General features: G+C 35.7%; 3 protein-coding genes across 3 annotated transcripts; 2 read left to right on the top strand and 1 right to left on the bottom strand.

Annotated features, from left to right (window-relative positions):
• The first annotated feature begins 5398 nt into the window (after window positions 1–5398).
• Window positions 5399–11587, top strand: LOC145129937 (cytochrome P450 714A1-like). Its single transcript, XM_079064779.1, has 5 exons — window positions 5399–5744; window positions 9951–10177; window positions 10260–10510; window positions 10588–10936; window positions 11012–11587. The coding sequence occupies exons 1-5, from the start codon at window positions 5435–5437 to the stop codon at window positions 11435–11437; spliced, it is 1563 nt and encodes a 520-aa protein (XP_078920905.1). The 5' UTR covers window positions 5399–5434; the 3' UTR covers window positions 11438–11587.
• Window positions 11588–11922: 335 nt separating this feature from the next.
• Window positions 11923–13610, bottom strand: LOC145132020 (protein kinase C-like zinc finger protein). The gene is made up of 3 exons (XM_079066661.1): window positions 13226–13610; window positions 12664–13128; window positions 11923–12569 (listed from the first exon to the last, which is right to left on the bottom strand). The coding sequence occupies exons 1-3, from the start codon at window positions 13313–13315 to the stop codon at window positions 11988–11990; spliced, it is 1137 nt and encodes a 378-aa protein (XP_078922787.1). The 5' UTR covers window positions 13316–13610; the 3' UTR covers window positions 11923–11987.
• A 236-nt stretch (window positions 13611–13846) lies between these two features.
• Window positions 13847–15452, top strand: LOC145132022 (Acyl-CoA N-acyltransferases (NAT) superfamily protein). Its single transcript, XM_079066662.1, has 4 exons — window positions 13847–14506; window positions 14740–14798; window positions 14993–15049; window positions 15142–15452. The coding sequence occupies exons 1-4, from the start codon at window positions 14045–14047 to the stop codon at window positions 15278–15280; spliced, it is 717 nt and encodes a 238-aa protein (XP_078922788.1). The 5' UTR covers window positions 13847–14044; the 3' UTR covers window positions 15281–15452.
• Window positions 15453–19665: the final 4213 nt, after the last annotated feature.

Genomic DNA, 19665 nt, shown 5'->3' with positions numbered 1-19665 from the left:
TAAATCGTTAATACAGATTGTATCCATAACACCAGAGTAACCAATATTTAGCAAAACATCATTAAACCAGAGTAATTCACGGAATGCGGAAACATATGGTGTGTGCTCTACAATCATCCCGAGTTCTTCCATTTGAAAACCAGAGTACCTGAAACATAAACTGGAAACCGTAAGCATAAAGTTTAGTGAGTTCCCCAAAGTACCATACAACATACAAACACAGATTATCATGCAACATACACATAGTTGCCATGGGCTCCCCCCATGGTCTTTATCTAGTATGCCATGGGATCCCCCATGGTCTTTACCTGGAATGCCATGGGATTTCCCCCATGGTCTGACATCCAATTGCCACGGGCTCCCCCCGGGGTCTTCCATGAAAGTATCACAGAGACAACTAGCATATCACGTAACACATAATGGGCCGACATTGGTGCCTTCGACCCATGGATATAGTGAGAAGACTCACCTCGAATGCAGAAGCTTACCGAAAGAAATCCCTAGCTGCGGCCCTGACAACACCTCAGAGCTCAGATCAAAATAACACCCAATTAGCAATTGGGTTCCATTCTAAGCCCATAATTCCCTTAGTTACAATTCTGATTACCCCTGACCATTTTACCCATAATTCCCTTGGGGTAAAATGACCATTTTACCCCTGACCTAACATGCATCAAAATTGAGGCTCAAATCCAAAAGATCCACAAAGGCCCACTAATGGCCCAATTTTCCAAATTAGGCCCAACCCTATATGGGCCTTATCCTAAGCCCATAATTCCCTTAGTTACAATTATGATTACCTCAAGTACCCCCTTAGAACAACTTGGTCAAAGACAGGGTCAAAAGTCAAGGTCAACGGCCCGAGTTGACCCAACACGTCGAGTTGTCCTTCAACTCGCCGTGTTTCTCCATTATCTGCAAAGTCGAGGAAAAACCGAGCCAACTCGCCGATTTTATCCATAAACTCGCCGAGCTCGCCAAAAACCTAACATCTTAATACATTAAGCCGACGTTATCGATTCTAAGAGCTTCACAACTCAGATTTCGACCAAAATGAGATCTAGAAGGGGTTTTCCAGCTCTACATTGTCAGATCTGCATTTTGGGGTTTTGTTTTTGAAGATTAAGTGCTTAATGGTTAAGCCCTCACTCTTTTAAGTATAGGGTTTGGGATTAGTCCCATTTCGGTGGTTCCTAGGGGTAAAGTTGGAAACTTTACCCCTAGGAACCACCGAAATGGGACTAATCCCAAACCCTATACTTAAAAGAGTGAGGGCTTAACCATTAAGCACTTAATCTTCAAAAACAAAACCCCAAAATGCAGATCTGACAATGTAGAGCTGGAAAACCATGTAAAGTTGCCAACTTTACATTCATGCATGCCTAGGAGAAGCCCAAATACTCAAGAAGGGCTTAATAAGGGACTTAATGAATGCATGAAGCCCTTAAATCCATAAAGTTGGCACCTTTATGCCAAAAGAGTCCATGAAAAACCCACATCTGAAAGAATAAGGCTTTGGGACGTCCTAGCCCCAACATCCATCCAAACCATGGCTAAAACATGACAATTTAACCCAAAAGAGAGATCTAAGCATCTAGCAATCAAGATAAGAACTTGATACCTCAAACTCCTGGCAAAATGGATAATGATTTTGGATCCAAGACTTCCTTCTCTAAGCTTAGAGCTTCAAGATGTTCTAACTCCTTTACAATGCACAAAAATGACCACCAAACTTTCTTCCAAGGCTCAAATCCTTGACAATGGAGGCTACAACTCGTTTTAGGGTTTTGACAACAATAGAGGCTGATAAGGAGGGCAGCCAAATGAACTTAAGGCCTTTAAATATGGTGGAACACCCTTAAAATTAGGGTTTCCTTCCCAACCACCAACTCGCCGAGTTGAGGCACCTCAACTCACCGTTGGTTCATTTAATCCCCATGATTCTTCCCTCCTAAACACGTCGAGTTGGTTCCTCCAACTCGCCGAGTTCAACTCGAATTAGACTTATTCTCAACAATTTCTCGTCAAGATTTCGGGCGTTACAGAGAGAATAGGAAATTGTGCTTCCTTTTCTCTCCACCAAGCCAAAAAAATCCAAAATTTTAAATTGTGGTGCACTCATGAATTTTAAAAAGTTTGAACCCATATAAATTGCAAGTTCGCTACTAGGGGTTAATGTGCGTGTTCGTTTGTTTTGTTCCTCCAAAAGGTAGTTATAGAGGTTGATATGAAAATCCGTTCGACCCCCACTACTACCCGATGCACCACTAGTAGAGTCGGTTACACTTGCAAAAGTGTTTGACATATTGCTATATTTTATAGCGTAAATGTCAAACAAATTAGTAAAAATATTATTAATATTGTGTATTTGGTTACAGATGTAGTTTGAGTCATCTTTGTGAAAATTTAAAGAGATGGAAATTTTGGTAATCAAAGTCTCTACACCCGTAACATTGATACATGGGTTTAATGTCGCGACGCAAGTAAAATGTGGTGACATTTCTTTGAAATATTTGACTAATTTTTTTCTCATTGGTCTCGTAACCAAAACAAATATTTCACTTCTTTGTTCAAAATGTTGCAATTGCGCGGACAGCAACCATAATTCATTTAGTAACAACGGACTTGTAGGATGATACACGCCCGATAAAAAGTGGTTGATTGTTTAAAAACTTTTAACATTTCCACAAACTCTTCCATCGAATCCCAATCAAATTCCGAAACCGAGTTTTTTCCTTTTGAAATTGTGTCGTAAAATAATTGCAAAGCGATTCTTTGACGTGTCAAACTTTCAAACATAATGCACGTCGAACTCCATCTAGTGTCAACATCCCAATGAGGATTATATGAAGTTACATTAATGGAATTGACAAACTTTCGATATTTTTCTATTGTAGCTTTATTTTTCCAAAAACTCTAGTTAACACATTTTTCAATTTTTCAATCGTCGAATCTATCATTTTTAAATCATCTTGTACCGCTAGATTAATAATATGACAAACACATTGAGTATGAAAAAACGAGTCATCTATAATAGGTCTATATTTTGCAATTAATCTTTTTGCGGCGGCGGTATTGTTACATGTATTGTCAAACGAAATAGAGAAGATTTTGTCGCTTAACTTATAAGTCTCTATAACGCTTACTAAAATTGCAAATAATCGTGGCCCCGTGTGAGGATGCACAAAAAGTTCAAAAGCAATAACTCGTTTGTTCATTACCCAAGTAGATGGGTCTATCCAATGTGCCGTGACGGCAAGATAGCTTTTGGGACAACTTTCGGTGGAAGACCAAACACCGGTTTTTATATTTAAAAAACCAAATTGCATATCTTTTTTTTGCTACATCCCAATACTTTATAGCATCACGTCTAAGAGAAGTGCGACTTACTTGCCGGTATTGTGGTTGCATTTTTTCCCGCAAAATCCTTGTTAATTGTGGGTTGTCGAAGTGGCTGAAAGGCAAGCCCTCTTGAATCACGAACTTGCAAAAGCTTTCACGAATGTCATCATTGTTGTAAATAAAGATCGCCCCGTCGGGAGTAATATTTGGTTGATCCGGATCGCCTTAACCTTTTACAACCGGACAAGTTTTTGTTGCATGACTCCTCAAAGTACTATTGCCATCTTTTCCCAAAAACATCCCGCACTTCTTGCATCTCGCTTTTTCCTTCCCGTTCGACAACAAACACAAATCATAATGTTCCTACACTTCTTTATTCCGAGTGGTTGATATGATTTTCACCACCGTTGCATCCGAATGTTAACCCGCAGTAGAATTTCTCGAGCTCATTTTTGTGGAGTATTATGAAACTAGAAGTCTAAAAGTAGTAGAATTTTGTGTAACATTGAAATCTAACAAAATGTCATCTATTTATATGTGTTTAGAAGGTCATAAAAGTCAAGAAATAGTCAAACTAGCCGTTTTTTGGAGCTTACTAACGGTTAGAAAAAAAAAATGTTTTTTTTTTCCGAAAACGTCCTTTTTTTAACGGTCAGAAAAAAAATCCGGTTTCAAACCGGTTTTGGATCCGGTTTTCGTCAAATCCGATTTACAATCCGAGGGTCAATCCGATATTGTGTCCGAACTTTAAAACCGGTTTCAATCCGGTCACTGGTTTAATCCGAACCGGTTCGGTCGAAACCGGTTTTGACCAAATCTAGTTTCCAGATCGGATCGGATCCTATGTGTCAATCCGGTTTTTCTGTGCATCTCTAATAACCACTAACTAACTAAAACTGTTAACCAAAACCTCTATTAATTGCTACACAATTGTTGTCAAAATAGTAAATACATTAACCAATTGTAATGGTTATGGTTCGGTTTTGACCAATAACCGAATCAAACTGTCCAATACACACCCCTATTAAAAATGGTTTCGAAAAGTTTTATATAATTTTATTGTGATATAATACTGATATTATATTATTTTTTACGGTTGGAATAGATTCGAGACTAAAATGATGTAGAAAATGAATTTTGATGTTGGGTACTTGGGTTAAAGACGCCCAACCAACTCTCAACTCAAAAATTCCTTTAATTTTACTTAAAAGTCAAAATAGCCCAAGTAACAATGACGATTTATGACGGTTGGCAAGTCAAGTATTAAATGCTAGGAAACATAGTTTTGAATTTCTATATTTAGTAAAATATATAATAAAAAATAGAAAACGTCATTGTTTATTTTACACCTAGCAATCTAAACTAACTACAATTTATTTTATTATTAATAAATTGTCATCAAATTAATTCGTCCTACCAACAACTTTTGGCAATATAAACATTTTGGGGATATGATATCTCATCTATCTAAGTTCAATTTTGGTTATTGCCCTTTGTTCTTGTAGCCATTAAACTTTGTTTGTGGTGTCTTCATGACATGATACACGATGCATAATTTTATATTCATACGTGAGATTAATTGTGGAACAATGAGACACCCTTATTAAAGAAGACTGTTCTTTCAAAAAAAAAACATTTGCAAACATCATAACACTACTATAGAAAACCTTTTATGGCTTCCTTGACAACCTCATAAAACATTAAAACCTTCGATCCCCATAACAAGAAGCTAAAAAAAGTTTCTATAAACAAAAAGAATTCTAGTATATCTAATGGGGACCTGGATGCAATATATTTAAACTAGAGGAACCAAAGTTTAAACTAACAAAAGTACAAGGGGTATCAAAGTAAAAGACACATAGTGACCCACAAGAAGAGTCTCACTGTTCAGGTTTTATAAAACCATCCCTTTCTCCACACCCTAAACTCACAATCACAGACCACGCACGAATCATCTACTTGTACATCATTGATAAACACTTGTACATATTTAGGAACTAGAAAATTCCATTTCCACAACGCAGGCTTGTTCTATTATAAGTAGTCCCTTCATCTCGTGAAGTGAACACGCAGTGGCTCCCATCAAATAAAAATGAAAACGCTTTCTTCTTCATTGGTTCTTAATCTTCTTATTCATGTGGGGTTACCTGTAATTACCATTATAACCTTCTACTTCTTGAATATTATATGGATGAAACCGCAAAGACTAAGAAGAAAGCTCGAAAAGCAAGGAATCAGAGGGCCAAAACCGTCTTTTCCATATGGGAATGTGGGTGAGATGCAGAAGATTCAAGCGGCTGCAATGGCCATGAAAGCTTCAAGGTCAAGCGATGGAGATTTTGTAGGTGATGATTATACGTCTACTCTCTTCCCATACTTTGAACAATGGAGGAAACAATACGGTATGTTATGCCTTATCACCACTTATTTTAATTCTTTATAAACTTAAATATTTGCAAAATTTGGGATACAATTGTTCTAGTTTTTTGGATTATGATGTTTTCTTTGGATGTATGCAATTATAATGGTTTTTTAATCTAAAAAATAAAACCGATATGATGGTTACAATTGTTGATCATCCTAATTCTCATTGGCAATTTGGGAAAAGTTAGAACCGAATCTTTGTGGGTCTTTTATCTTGTTTATAGTTATTTTAATATTGTCAATGGTATATTTAAATAGTTATAATTTTGCTTTTATATAAATACATTTGTACGGATTGCCTTTTTTTTAAAATACGATTTCCATAAATATTAAATTTATTAAATAAAAAGAGATGAAAGCAATAATTATTGACATATTTTTTTACGAAGATAACAACCCATGCATACTTTTTGACGATATAATTATTATGATCAAGATTTTAAATGAAGATTGTTGGAAAAAAGGTAAATAGAACATAAATGTCAAGACTCTATTTAATAAGCTTGAAATTGTTAATGCCAAACAATTTTTTATAGTGAATACCATATGATATAATAAAAGCTTGACAATAAGTCAATAACTTGTACGTCATTATTTTGGAGAAAGTTAAAAGATTTGATAAAAGGGTATTATAATTAAACTAAAGTTTTAAATCTATAACAACTTTTAAGAAACACAAAACAACAATTTTTAAAACATAAAAAATCATAATATTCAAAAAAGCAAATTACAAACATTATAAAGACGAATGCATGATAAACTTGAAAACTATCTTGTCTATGAAGATTGTTCGCGTGGGACATATGACGCGTGTAGTCACAATATGCATGTCACTATATACATATAAATTATTTAATATTTATTATTTAAATAAAGAAATACCAATATATTCTCTATTCTGATCTGATTGGTTATATCTTTGCAAATCTTTGCAATTTCCTTTCTTTAAGATACAATGATTAATTATTTATTATTTAAAAATCACACTTTAGCATAGGATAAGATAGAGACCTTAAGTCAACACACCGTCTTTAATTTTGTTCAAAAAGTTTGGTAAATAAATAAATAAATAAGCAATTGATCAAATTTCGCACAACTATTGATAATATAATTTCTTTGAAAGAACTAAGACAACATATTTTTATTTGAATGTCAAATAACCATTCATAGGTAGATAGAGTAACACAACGTTATCTTTTATAATTCATCTAAATATCATATATGAACAAATATTTAACAGAACATATATTTCATCACCAACTTCGTTTTCTTTTTTCTAAGAAAAGATAATACTAGATTGGTACCCTTTGTATTTATCTTTTTCATGAAACCGATGTGTCAATGTTCCCCCAACGTCCTTTCTGATTCTTATATTCAAATCTAAATTAAAAATCAAGTGGGTCTAGAAACATCTTGTGTAAGTAATAATTAAGTGTTATAAATATTAATAGCTGTCACATTATATATTTACATTTATTTTTGCCAAAAAACGTTTGTAGATTAAACAATTATATACATAAGAGCCCACTGCATTGTCGCTATCTTGTTTTAAGAAGGATGAATTAAATAGATTTAATGTTACTATTGTAGTTTCCAAGGTACAAGTGAGCACATCTAGGGTTAGGTACAAGTCCACTAAGCAGCGCATGCTATATTGGTTGAGAATGAGAGGTTCTTTGAATTCAAATACGTACCCATAAATTTTGATATTATGAGCTGGATGGAATCATTAGTAGTGTTGTTGATATGAGATGTCGTTGTTTTCATTTTTTTTTGTCCTTTTAAGACAAAAATTGCACATTCTACGATTTCTATCCATGGAATGGGATGCAAATATGTATGTATAAAGTGAAAGAATTCTAGTCAATTAATAGAGGTTTTGGAGTTAAAATAGATTTATATATATTATTAGGATAATCATATATGTTGAAGTTTGCTCTCATTTGCATCAAATATTTTAATAAAATCAAATAGATTTATATATATTATTAGGATAATCATATATGTTGAAATGTTTAGTATGGCTGGTTATATATATATATATATATATATATATATATATATATATATATATATTGAAATAAGAATATTTATAATGACCGGTTTCTGAACTAAATAATATTACATTAATCAATAAAAAGATGGATATATGTGTATGCCGACTGGATCACATCACAAAAATCCATTCAAACTCATTAGACTGGAAGGAGTGGAAATGAAGCTTTCCTCACTTTTGGTGGGCCATACCTCTCTTTCCCTCACCTAAAAGCCAAGGAATGGGTGGGAAGCCCTTACCTCACTTTTTTTTTATTAAATAAAATTAATTTTTTTGTTATGAATTATAATTTTTAAATTAATACTAAACATAAAATTTAATTAAAAATAAAAAGCATTTCATTAATTAAAATAAAACTTACATTAAACCTAAAATATAAAAAAGTAGAAAATTAAAAAAAAAACACACACAAAAACTAAAAATCAAACAAACCAACAACGACCTACGAAAAATATTTTTTCAGAATTTTTTCCCTCTTCTTCATCACGAGCTCAAGAGCCGATCCCGAGAGATGATCGACGTTTTCCATCAAAAACTTCATGTCTTCCATTTCTTGTCTCTCCGCCCGCTCATTTTTCCTTGTTTCTTCTTTTTCTTTGTCGAAAGCCAAACGTTCGGAGAAATTTAGATTATATCGATCAAACGGCGATGTTATCTTCCACATTTCGTCAATGTCCACCCGCTTTTTCGTTGGGTTTTTAGGTTGTTGTACAACCCGTTAATTTTTGAAACCTCCTTTGCTATTTCTCGAAACTTCGAATTAAGTTGATGTTTCGTACGGTAGTCGTCACATTTTCCTAGCTCCTCTCGAAATCGTTCTAAAATGCGAAATCAAAAATGTTCTCCCGGTTGTGCGTTTCCCTGAATCGAATCTACAGAAATATCAACCCAAGCTTTGACCAAAACTAGCTCTTCGTGTGGAACCCATACTGTCGGCTTTTGTCTTCCCGGTTGTGCGACACCCTCGCGCACTTGTTTTTTGCCTTTACGTCTTTGTGGTGGTGGTGTTGGTTGAGTTTCGGGAACCATGTCTTCTTCTTCCGCATCATCCGATTCATCGACAAGTTGGTGGTGGTGTTGGGTTTGGGTTTGAGTTTCAGTTTGAGTTTGGGGTTGAGGTTAATTTGGCGATTGTTGATCCGGAAACACAACAAAGTTTGAAAACATTTGCGATGGAACATTTGGAACTTGCATCGGGTAATATTGGCCAACATTTTGGTATTGGAATTGTAGTGGGGATTGAATGGGAGCATCGAGTTGGGGGCGGTAAACTCCTTGCGGGGATGAATCGATAGCAAAAATGTTGCGAGGAGGGATGTTTATACTCGAACCATGGCTTTTTTTCCTTCGATCGGAAGTTGGGATTTGCTTGTCGGGATTCATTTTTAAGTTATATGTATGTATGTATTTATAGTAGTGGTAAAAGGATAAAAAAAAACAAATAAAAAGAAAACTAGCCGTTACAGCAAAAAAAAAAAATTTACATTTTTTACCGTTATTCAACTGTTGTTTTTCAACAAAAAAAAGGGCCGGCCAATCGCAGCAAGAGAGAGAGAGAGAGAGAGCGGGAGAGGCTCCCCTCTCCGTTTCCCGCACAACCCTTTCCCGCGCCGACGGTGCGGTGTTCCGCCGGGCGGGAAGCTCCCCGCTTCCGTTCCCCGCGCCCGCTTCGTCCGGCCTTATTACAAGACGGTGCATTGTTCCAACTTGGAAGTGAATTTCATTTTATTTTATAACCAAAAAAAAAAAAAAAAAAAACCAAAAGCCCCTTTTTTTTCATCTTTTTGAATAACCCCAATGTGGGGCCATCTTATGTTGAAAATGCCCTCTTGGCAACACCCCTCTTTAAAAATCTAACAGAACCGAAAATTTTCGGAATTATATATATATATATATATATATATATATATATATATATATATATATATATATATATATATACTGTTAATTTTTGGATTCACCAAACCAATCCCAAACCGTCACTTATAAGGTAACTAGTTATCCAAGTGTAATCAATTCCAAAGAATTCTAATTATAGTGACATTATTTAACATAAAAGTTAATTACCAAATTAACATAAATGAAAGGATCAATTGGCATATTAGTGAGATCAAGTTTTTGAATGCAGGTTCGATATATACATACTCAACAGGGAATAAACAACACTTGTATATAAATGATCCAGAGCTTGTTAAAGAAATGAACCAGTCCATCACTCTTGGACTTGGTAAACCTTCTTACGTTACCAAAAGACTCTCTCCTCTCCTTGGCAATGGAATCCTCAGATCAAATGGCCATTTTTGGGTCCACCAAAGGAAAATTATTGCCCCTGAATTCTTCATGGATAAAGTCAAGGTACCTCCCTACTTTTCCCTACTCAATCTGTATATGTATCTGTTAACTGTTAACATATCTTATCTGTGTGTTGATTGGTTAGGGTATGGTGGGGCTAATGTCGGAATCGGCTGAACCGCTTTTGAGGAAATGGGAAGCTTGCATCGAAGGTGAAGGTAGTGGAATAGCCGATATAAGAGTTGATGATGATCTGAGGGCTGTTTCTGCAGATGTGATTTCAAGGGCTTGTTTCGGAAGCTCTTATACAAAAGGCAAAGAGATTTTCTCCAAGCTTAGAACCCTTCAGAAAACTATATCATCTAAAGGCATGCTCTTTGGCCTTCCTACTTATGGGTAAGCTAGCTGTAAAAACAGTAATACTTTTTTTACATCAAACTAATGGATGAATAACAAGTTATTATATGATACAGACTGAGGAAAGATGTAAAGAGCTTAGAAAAAGAGATAGATTCATTGATATGGGAAGCTGTATGCGAAAGAAAATGTCAACAAACACCATTGTTGAAGAAAGATCTTCTGCAAATGATCCTGGAAGAAGCCATGGATCATTTCGCCAGCAAAGACGAAAGCAAACATTTCATCGTCGATAACTGTAAGAATATTTACTTCGCCGGACACGAATCGACGAGTGTCGCTGCATCATGGTGCTTGATGCTGCTCGCATTACACCCAGAATGGCAAACTCACATCTCCGATGAAATGTCCGAAGCATGCCCTAATGGTGTTCTCGATGTAGATTCACTCCCTAAATTGAAATCGGTACACTCCATTTTTCTCAACAGGGTACCACTATTCATGCGTTGAGTACAAGTGATAACCTTATTGAATGGGCAGGTGACAATGGTGATTCAAGAAGCGATGCGGTTGTTCCCGCCGGCAGCGTTTGTGTCACGTGAGGCACTAGAAAGGACGCAGATAGGGCACGTAGACGTGCCTAAAGGAGTATGCATATGGAGTTTGATCCCGACCCTTCATCGTGACCAGGAAATATGGGGCCCGGATGCCCATGTATTTCGACCCGAGAGGTTCATTAATGGTGTAACAAAAGCATGCAAAAGCCCACAAGCGTATGTTCCTTTCGGGGTTGGGGCCCGGTCTTGTTTGGGGCGAAATTTTGCTATGGCCCAACTGAAAGTTGTCATTTCACTCATCACTTCCAAGTTCAAATTTTCTTTATCTCCAAATTATCAGCATTCTCCTGCTTATAGAATGGTTGTACAACCCGGCCATGGTGTCAACATCATCGTTCAAAAGTCGTAGCGGATTATATATAACTCATTTTTAGCGGTTGTTTCATTTTTCTCTATCAAGTCTTGTTCCTGAATAGATAATGATATATGTGCTCATGAAGTGTTAGTATACATTAAGGTGTTAATAACTTAATATATATAATATATGTTTCTTTTACAAGACTTAATAAACCATATGAATAAGACAAATGACCGTTTTACCTTTACATTCCAACCAGGTAATATCTTCTTAACAGTTTTACATAAGATAAGTTGGGAGGAATAAAGAAGTGCAAATAGGTAGTTGGTTGGCTTTTAAATACATTAAGTCATGCTCTTCGTCTTAACACATTAAATCATTATGTGTAGGTTAAGTTGATATAAACAACCATGTATAGTTATTTGAATTAAGTGTTTAACACATTAAGCCCTACTTGTATTCATTCAAACATATAATATATATATATATATATATATATATATATATATATATATATATATATATATATATATTGATTTAATTAATAATTAAGTCCATACATTATGTTACATAACAACAGCATATCATATATCAAATCTTTCTAATGGGTTTCTTCAATGCAAGTTGGATGAAGGTCGTAGCCACAAACATTACAAGAAAACGCCCAAAACGACCCTCGTTTCTTGCAAAAATCACAAATGTAACGTTTTGCCATATCGAGTTTAAGAACGTGTTCGTGTTTACGGTCCATTACTTCTCGAGCCAATTCATCTCCTTCTTTCATTAAAGACGATTCTACCCCCAAGATCTTTGATTCAGTAAACGGAAAACCCTTAGCACCATATAAGGAAACCAATTTTCGCCCATTTGTGGTAATTGTTTTCCCATTTGGTCCTAAAATTACCAAAGTTGGAATCCATTTGACTTCAAAGATTCTACAAAGATCTTGCCTTGTTTTATCGTTAAAAGGAATTGCTACCCATGGCATTTTGGTCAATCCGAGTTCAAATTCTTTAACATCTCTATCGGTTGAAATATATACAACTTCAAATTCTTGATCCTTATTTTTGGCAATATCATTATACGCTTCAATGAGTTGTGTAGTGAAGTCACGACATGGTGGACACCAATTTGCACCAAAGTAAAGACCAATCGTCTTGCCCACAAGTTCCGATGAACATATCTACAAATAAGAACACAAAAAGCTTTAAACTTTTTCAATCTTGGTTACTAATTTTCTATAAAATAAAAAAACAAATAAATCCTAAATTCCTAACCTTTTCACCTTTACTATCAATCCCATTTGTAAAAAGATGTTCCAACTTCCCTTCTTGACGTTTTGCTTCATCTAAAGCTTTCAACTCTTCCTGTCTTTTCTTGGTGAACGGAAATGCATCGGGGCCATAGTCTTTTATAAGTCCGACGGAATCTTTTGCAAGCAATTTTGTGTCGATATTCAATGGGATAAACGATGGGATTTGATTAACTTTGTATAAATTACCAAGCTTCTTCTGTAAATTGACATCAAAAGGAACCACAAGCCATGGCATGGACATCATGTGCTCTTTAAATCCATTTTCATCTCGGTCAAAAGATATGAAGATAATTTGTAGGTCTTGGTCAACATGTTTTAGGGCGTTGTATGTTTGCAACAGTTGCGGTATAAATGCTTTACAAGGCCTACTCCAGTTTGCAGAGAACAGTAAGCAAACTGTTTTTTGTTTACATGATGATAAAGGTACCTAGAAAAGTAGAATTCAATCAAAAGAGAGTATATTTTGGATCAAATTCAGAATAAAGACTACTTTTTCTTTTGTTGGAATTGATCCATAATCATACCTTGAGTTCACCTGATAAAAGATGGTAAATTCCTTCTTGTTCCAGGATAGTTTTGAAGTTATCAACAGATTCACAACCAGGTCCTCCCATGGCAGCTTGAGTTGAAGAAACTTGACCCAAGTTTCTTGATGTAGGAGGAGATGGTCAATTAGTCAACGTGGAAGATATTTTGCACCCTTCCTTTTCTTCCTGACTTATGATTCACGCTATTCAGCTTATTGGAATTTATACCCTTTCATGCTTTTCATATTATCAGCATGGATTTTGAGCATATTCTGTTATGCTTCTTTAATAAATCATGTTATAGAAACTTGAAGAAGTAAAAATGATCAAATGACAAATTTGCCCTTGCAACACAAGATTTAAATAAATTGCATATTTGAATCAGGTTATAGAAACTTTTATTGAAGAACATGCCAAAGATCCCTGCTTGGCAATTCATCGAGCACATAGAGTGCATATATACACAGGATCTGTATAATAGCCAATAGGTGCTCCGATCATAAATGAGTACTTAAACGATCGTTCGTTCCTAATTATTAGATGCGATAAGTTGAGCAACAATAGTTATTAGGGTTAAGGAATTAATAGTAGAAGTTGGGTTATGGGCTACTGATAAGGTCCCCCTAGAGGCCCTACTTGCTTCTTCTTATCTTGTTGTTGCAGTGGACGTTAATTAATTGTTTGATCAGGAAAAGTGGCTATCTACGTACGTTTTCCGATTGATTGTGACCGTTTTGATTAAAAGAAAATGAATATACGAAAGAAAATATCTTTTTAACTCGCAGTTTTTTACTGAACTGACGGAGAGAGGGAGAGATGGCGGTCGTGGGTTCAGTTCACGGTGGTTCTCTCCACTCCAAATTCCAAACCCTACCGCCAGCCAAAATATTCAACAGCCAAAAAAGATCAACACTCCATCGCCGGCCACCAAGTCCCCCAATTTTCATATCCACGAATCTCTCAGACGTAAACCCAATTCACTTGCAAGACCTTTATAGCTCCTGCAACCACTCCTGCCACCGTTTCCCTAACATCTCCCCCGACGGACGTGTGGAGCCCGTCGACGTCGACAAACTCCGCATCGCTCTCTCTCATAGCTCTGTCGTTGTCTCCGTCTTCGCTAGACCAGAAACTGTCACCTCGTTACCGGAAAATTTGAATAATGGGGGTGATTGGTACCGAAGAATGATTCCATTGACGCCATTTAGCGGGAAATTGGTGGGATTCGGCCGAGCTGTTTCTGATAATGGATTGACTGCTTCAATTTACGATGTCATGGTACAAACCCTAAATAAATTGGTCGCTTATATATCCAATTTTTAGCATAAAGTAGGTTCGATTACTTGTTGGCATTTTTTTTTTCCAATCGTTGGAGTTTATGTAATAGATCATGCTTGTATTCATGTAATCTTGAGATTGATCAAGATTCCATAAGCAAGTTTCTTGAATCCCGATATCTTGGATCCTTAATGGCTGTATGTTCATGTAATCTCTTGTCAGTTACTGTGTAGGTAATCCCTTCGTTACAAGGTCGAGGAATCGGGCGTATGATTCTTCAAAGGATTATAAGGTCTGTAAAAATTCCAAATTCCATCAGCTACTCAATCTTTTAACAGCATTTTTCATTGGTTTTTGGTAATTTAAATCTATCATCCTAGAAAAATTGAAGTACAGAACTACAGATTGGATGCTTATATAATAAAAGTGACAAAGGGGAAATGTGCTATTTGAATCATGGCTAATGCAAGGTCCATTTGGTTGCAGATTGCTTACAAATAAAGGCATATATGACATAGCAGCTTTATGTTCGGATCAAGAAATGTAAGTAAAATCGAAACAAATTTTGATGGGCAAATAGGTAATTATGCATTGAAACCACTAACAAGAACGTGAATTGACTAAATTACCCTCAGGGGTTTCGTCAAGGCATGTGGATTTGGAGATGATATACTCGGATCAACAACAATGATGTACACCAGGAGTGGCAATCATATCTTGGTTAAAAGTGCTGGTAGGAAAGTACTAATGGTTCCACCACTTAGAAAACCCTAACCATTTTTAATATTTCATACTTTTATATATTAAGAGAACAACATGCTATTCGAGGGTAATTTTGTAAACCCCTGCTCAGATTGAAGCCGGGTAGATTTAATGTATACTATAAGCTCAAAAGCCACAAATGCTTTTCCGTTTATGTAATAGAAACCTACGATTTTTGCTCCAAGGGTTTTAAGTTACATCTTAATTGTCTAAATGTTGAAAACTTGAGTCAAAAACAGATGTGAGTGCAACGCCTCTTCCTTATATGTGCTTTGCTGCTATTTATTAATTCACTAGGTGTAAAACCCGTGTATTACACAGGTTGATTAAAAAAAATAATGATTAAATGTAAATAATAAGTATTTTTTAAAATAAAATTTTAAAATAAAGAATGAAAAAACATATTAATTGCAATTTATTATAATATTTATTATATTTGATACTTTACATATATAAGTATAAAGGTTATATGGCTTTTTAATTTTAAAAATTGAAAAAAAAAAAATCATACATTAACATGTAAATATTATTTATTTAAAAAATATCACAAAATGGCAAATGTCAAAACTTATTAAAGATTGACATGTGGCAAAATTATCTTCATTTATTATAGTAGATTTAGATTGTGATTGGGTTACATAAAGTGACATTCTCAAAACTAACCAAAACACACATGTTAGAAAATGGCAAAAAAAAAAGGTTTTCTAAAAGGAGAAATGACACGTTAATCCTACGATGTTTTGCACATTACCTATCCAGTCCCTTAAGTAATCACCGTGTTTTATAGGAACATAAAGTAGATATCCACTTGCTGTTTTGGTCATTTTTTTATCAGTGCAACTTGATATAACATTTTTTATAAGCCACATCAATTTTATTTTATGTTATTTATTCAAAACAATTATACCCACTACAATGTTAACCAAATAGTCAAAATTTAGATTTCCTATAACACAACCTACTTTGAAGATTCTGACTTCACAAACCTCGTCTTAAGGAAGAAACCAAACGACATCTTATCTACCTCGATGACGATCAGACCATTCAATACACCTTTCTCGGTGCTAGGGTTTCCTGGACAAACAAATTCGAAAAAAATGAAGAACAAAACATTCACAAAAAAACCTTTATGCTCAAGTTGAAGAAAAAAGATAAGCGAAGGATTTTGCAATCTTATATTCAACATATTTACAAAGCTTCGGAAGATATTGAGTCGAGATGTAAGGAACTGAAGCTTTACATGAACTCAGACACGCTATCACCGTGGAGATCCGTTCGGTTGTCGCATCCAACTACCCGCGACACAATAGCGATGGATTCGGATCTGAAAAAGAAGGTAAAATCCGATTTCGAGGCTTTTATCAAATTGAAACAGTATTATCACCAATTAGGACGTGTTTGGAAGCAAGGCTATCTCCTCTACGGACCATCTAGTACCGGAAAGTCCAGTTTCATCACTGATATGACCAAATTTCTGTCTTATGATGTTTACGATGTCAACCTCTAAAAAATAGTAGAGGATTCCAATTTGAAAGTTCTTTTATTGCAAACTACAAACAAGTCAATCATCATGGTTGAAGATCTGGACCGGTTTATGACTTCGATGAAGATCGGATCAATCCCAAAATCTTGAAGATGATCCTCGTAAACTTACCAAAATTAAGGTGGTAGGGCAGCCATAGTGTTCGAGCTTCAATTGAAGAAGATGTGTGTGGGTTTTTTTCTCTGCTGTGGAGAGAGAGAGAGAGAGAGAGAGAGAGAGAATGTTTTTTTAACTAAAATGCAAAAAGAAGCGAACAAGAAGGATGTTTTTCAATTGTTTGCGGATGTGACTTATAAAACCTGCTATATCAGGTTGCAGTGACCAAAAAAGCAGGTGGACATCTACTTTATGCCCTTATAAAACACAAAAATTACTTAAGGGGCTTAATGGACAAATTTGCAAAACATTGTAGGGCTAATGTGTCATTTCCCCTTTCTAAGAAAGACCAACGAATACGCAGAGGTTCCTCTGTGGACTTGACTTTCATACTGTGGACCCGTGCTAATAGTTAAATTATACGGATTTTTTCCGTAATTTTGCTTAGTCCGTAGTACAACAACTGAGTCCGAGTCCGTAGTAACCTCTTTGCGGACGGGACATATGGTATGCAGTCTTAGATAACAAAAATAATGGGGGTCGAAAATGACTTTTTTTGACAAAAGATTATTTAGAATAAATAATCTTAACCAAGTTGTAGAATATGTCTCAAGGGTTCCGTACATATAAAGAACGCCGAAATCCGAGTTATAACGAAGAAGTTATGGCCCGTCGAAGTTTTACGTCAAAACCGGCACGACACCGGGAGACGTAAATAGTGAATTTACGATAGAGGACTTTTTAGCCTTAGTGATCTAAACAAAAGTTGTAGTATATGTTAAACCGAGAACATACAAAAAAAGAACGCCCAAATCTGACTTCGTATGAGGAAGTTATGATTTTTCTAAGATTTGGCATAGCAGTGCACGACCCGAAACTCGAATTTTAGTTCGAGCGGTTTTTGGCCTACGCGACCTAAATGAGAGTTGAAGATTTCATTAATAGGAACTCAACGATAAAAAGACAGACGAAAACGGAGTTCGTATGAAGGAGTTACGAATTCTTCGCGGTCGTTTAACAGTCTAATCTCCTCCTACTGTTAAATTTAAGATCGGTCGAGAATTAGCCGACAGAGTCAAAATGAAAGTTGTAGATCTTGTTTTTACCTACACGTGGATATAAAGAACGTCGAAAACGGAGCTCGTATGCGAGAGTTATGATTTTTCTAAGTCGGGAGGCTGCTGTGCGAAATCGGGTGACGTGGTGAAATCCTGGCCGTTGCTTCCTCCCCAAGGCTAGCCACCAGATGGTGACACCTGGCCATGAAACTCGACTAGTTGGAGGTCAACTCGACGAGTTTTGGTGGTTTCCAGCCTATAAAAAGGGTGTCGGGGCACCCTCAATTCTCACACCTTCCAACTTCTCTTTCTCTTTCTAGAACCTCTCTCTAAGCCTCCCTAACCCCCCCTAAAGCCTAGGTAAACCCCCTAGCACCCGAAGGAAGCCCCGAGGCTCCCGGAGTCCCGATAAAAAGGGTCTTTCGGTTCGGAAACGCTGCTCCAAGCAAAGTCCGGTTTTCTATAAAACCCGCTGTAAGTGAGCTACGCCTAACCTATCTTTAGTATAGCTTATGTTTTAATATAATAATGTTATTAGGACCTTATAATAAGTACTTGGGCTATTATTATGGGTTATATAAGTATCGTTTAACGCTTATATAATAGTAATAATAGCTAGACTATTAATTAGTCTCGGTGAATATTAGACTAAACTCTAGTGGTAATGATACTAGGTTTTGTCCGAGGAAAATTATGTTAAGAGTAACGAAGTGCTGTCCGAGTGCCGAGTCACCACCTTCTCAAGTGAGTGCATGGTCCCTTTCATCTTACACATAGATATGAAGTATTTTATATAAATTACGTGCTATGTGTGCATATTATCTGAATACTTGCTGTCTATGATGGATGAATGATTTTATACATGTTTTAAATGATTTACATATATATTTATTTTATATCTACAAATATGTTGGGATAAAACATGGGTAGATGAAATAGTTGGTGTGTGATAAAATAAAATGATGAGAGATAGGTGATGATAGGAAGGTGATGATAATTAGGTGATGGATAGGTGATGATGAATCGGTGATGTAGGATGAAAGATACTATAACCTTGTCCGGCAATTTGGAGATGTAGTCATCTACTAGAGTATAGATGGCGACCACGGACTATTCTAGACAACCCGTGGAAACACCAGCAGACTTATAACCTGTAGGTGATGAATTACGAGTCCAGGTGACGTTGTGATTGTATGTTCATGTGATGATACTCTAACCCTTACTGTGAATTACGAGTTCAGGCGACGTTGTAACTACGTATTCATGCCTTAGGAACGAGCATATACGGAAATGTGAGGTAAAAAGATGAGAGGTAAATATGATATAGGAGATGACCCTTAAGATAATTTTTTAAGGAATATTAAAGAAGATAACGGGGATGGTAATCGGGTTGATTGTTTGACGCTTAAATATAATAATTATATTATTGTGGGTTGAAAACCCTATGTACTCACCAGGTTTCCCAACCTGACCCACTCCAGCTTATTTGTATCACAGGTATCGATATAAAGCTACTTTGCACTGAGAGATTTAAAAGAGATGTAGATCACTAGTGTAAATGAATGTAAGTTCTATTTATGCTTATGTTACTGTATTGACGATGACATTCCAAATGTTTTAAATGAATAAAAATACATTTCTTCGAAAATGTTTTGATAACGTATTTATCATGTTTTTCTGGGAACAAATTCCGCAACATT

The sequence above is a fragment of the Lactuca virosa genome, chromosome 8 (genome assembly GCF_052849685.1).
Source record: "Lactuca virosa cultivar CGN04683 chromosome 8, Lactuca_virosa_CGN04683_v6, whole genome shotgun sequence".
NCBI classification, from domain to species: Eukaryota; Viridiplantae; Streptophyta; class Magnoliopsida; order Asterales; family Asteraceae; genus Lactuca; species Lactuca virosa.
The sequence above is the reverse complement of the archived record's forward strand: the minus strand, read 5'-3'. Positions and strand labels throughout refer to the sequence as shown.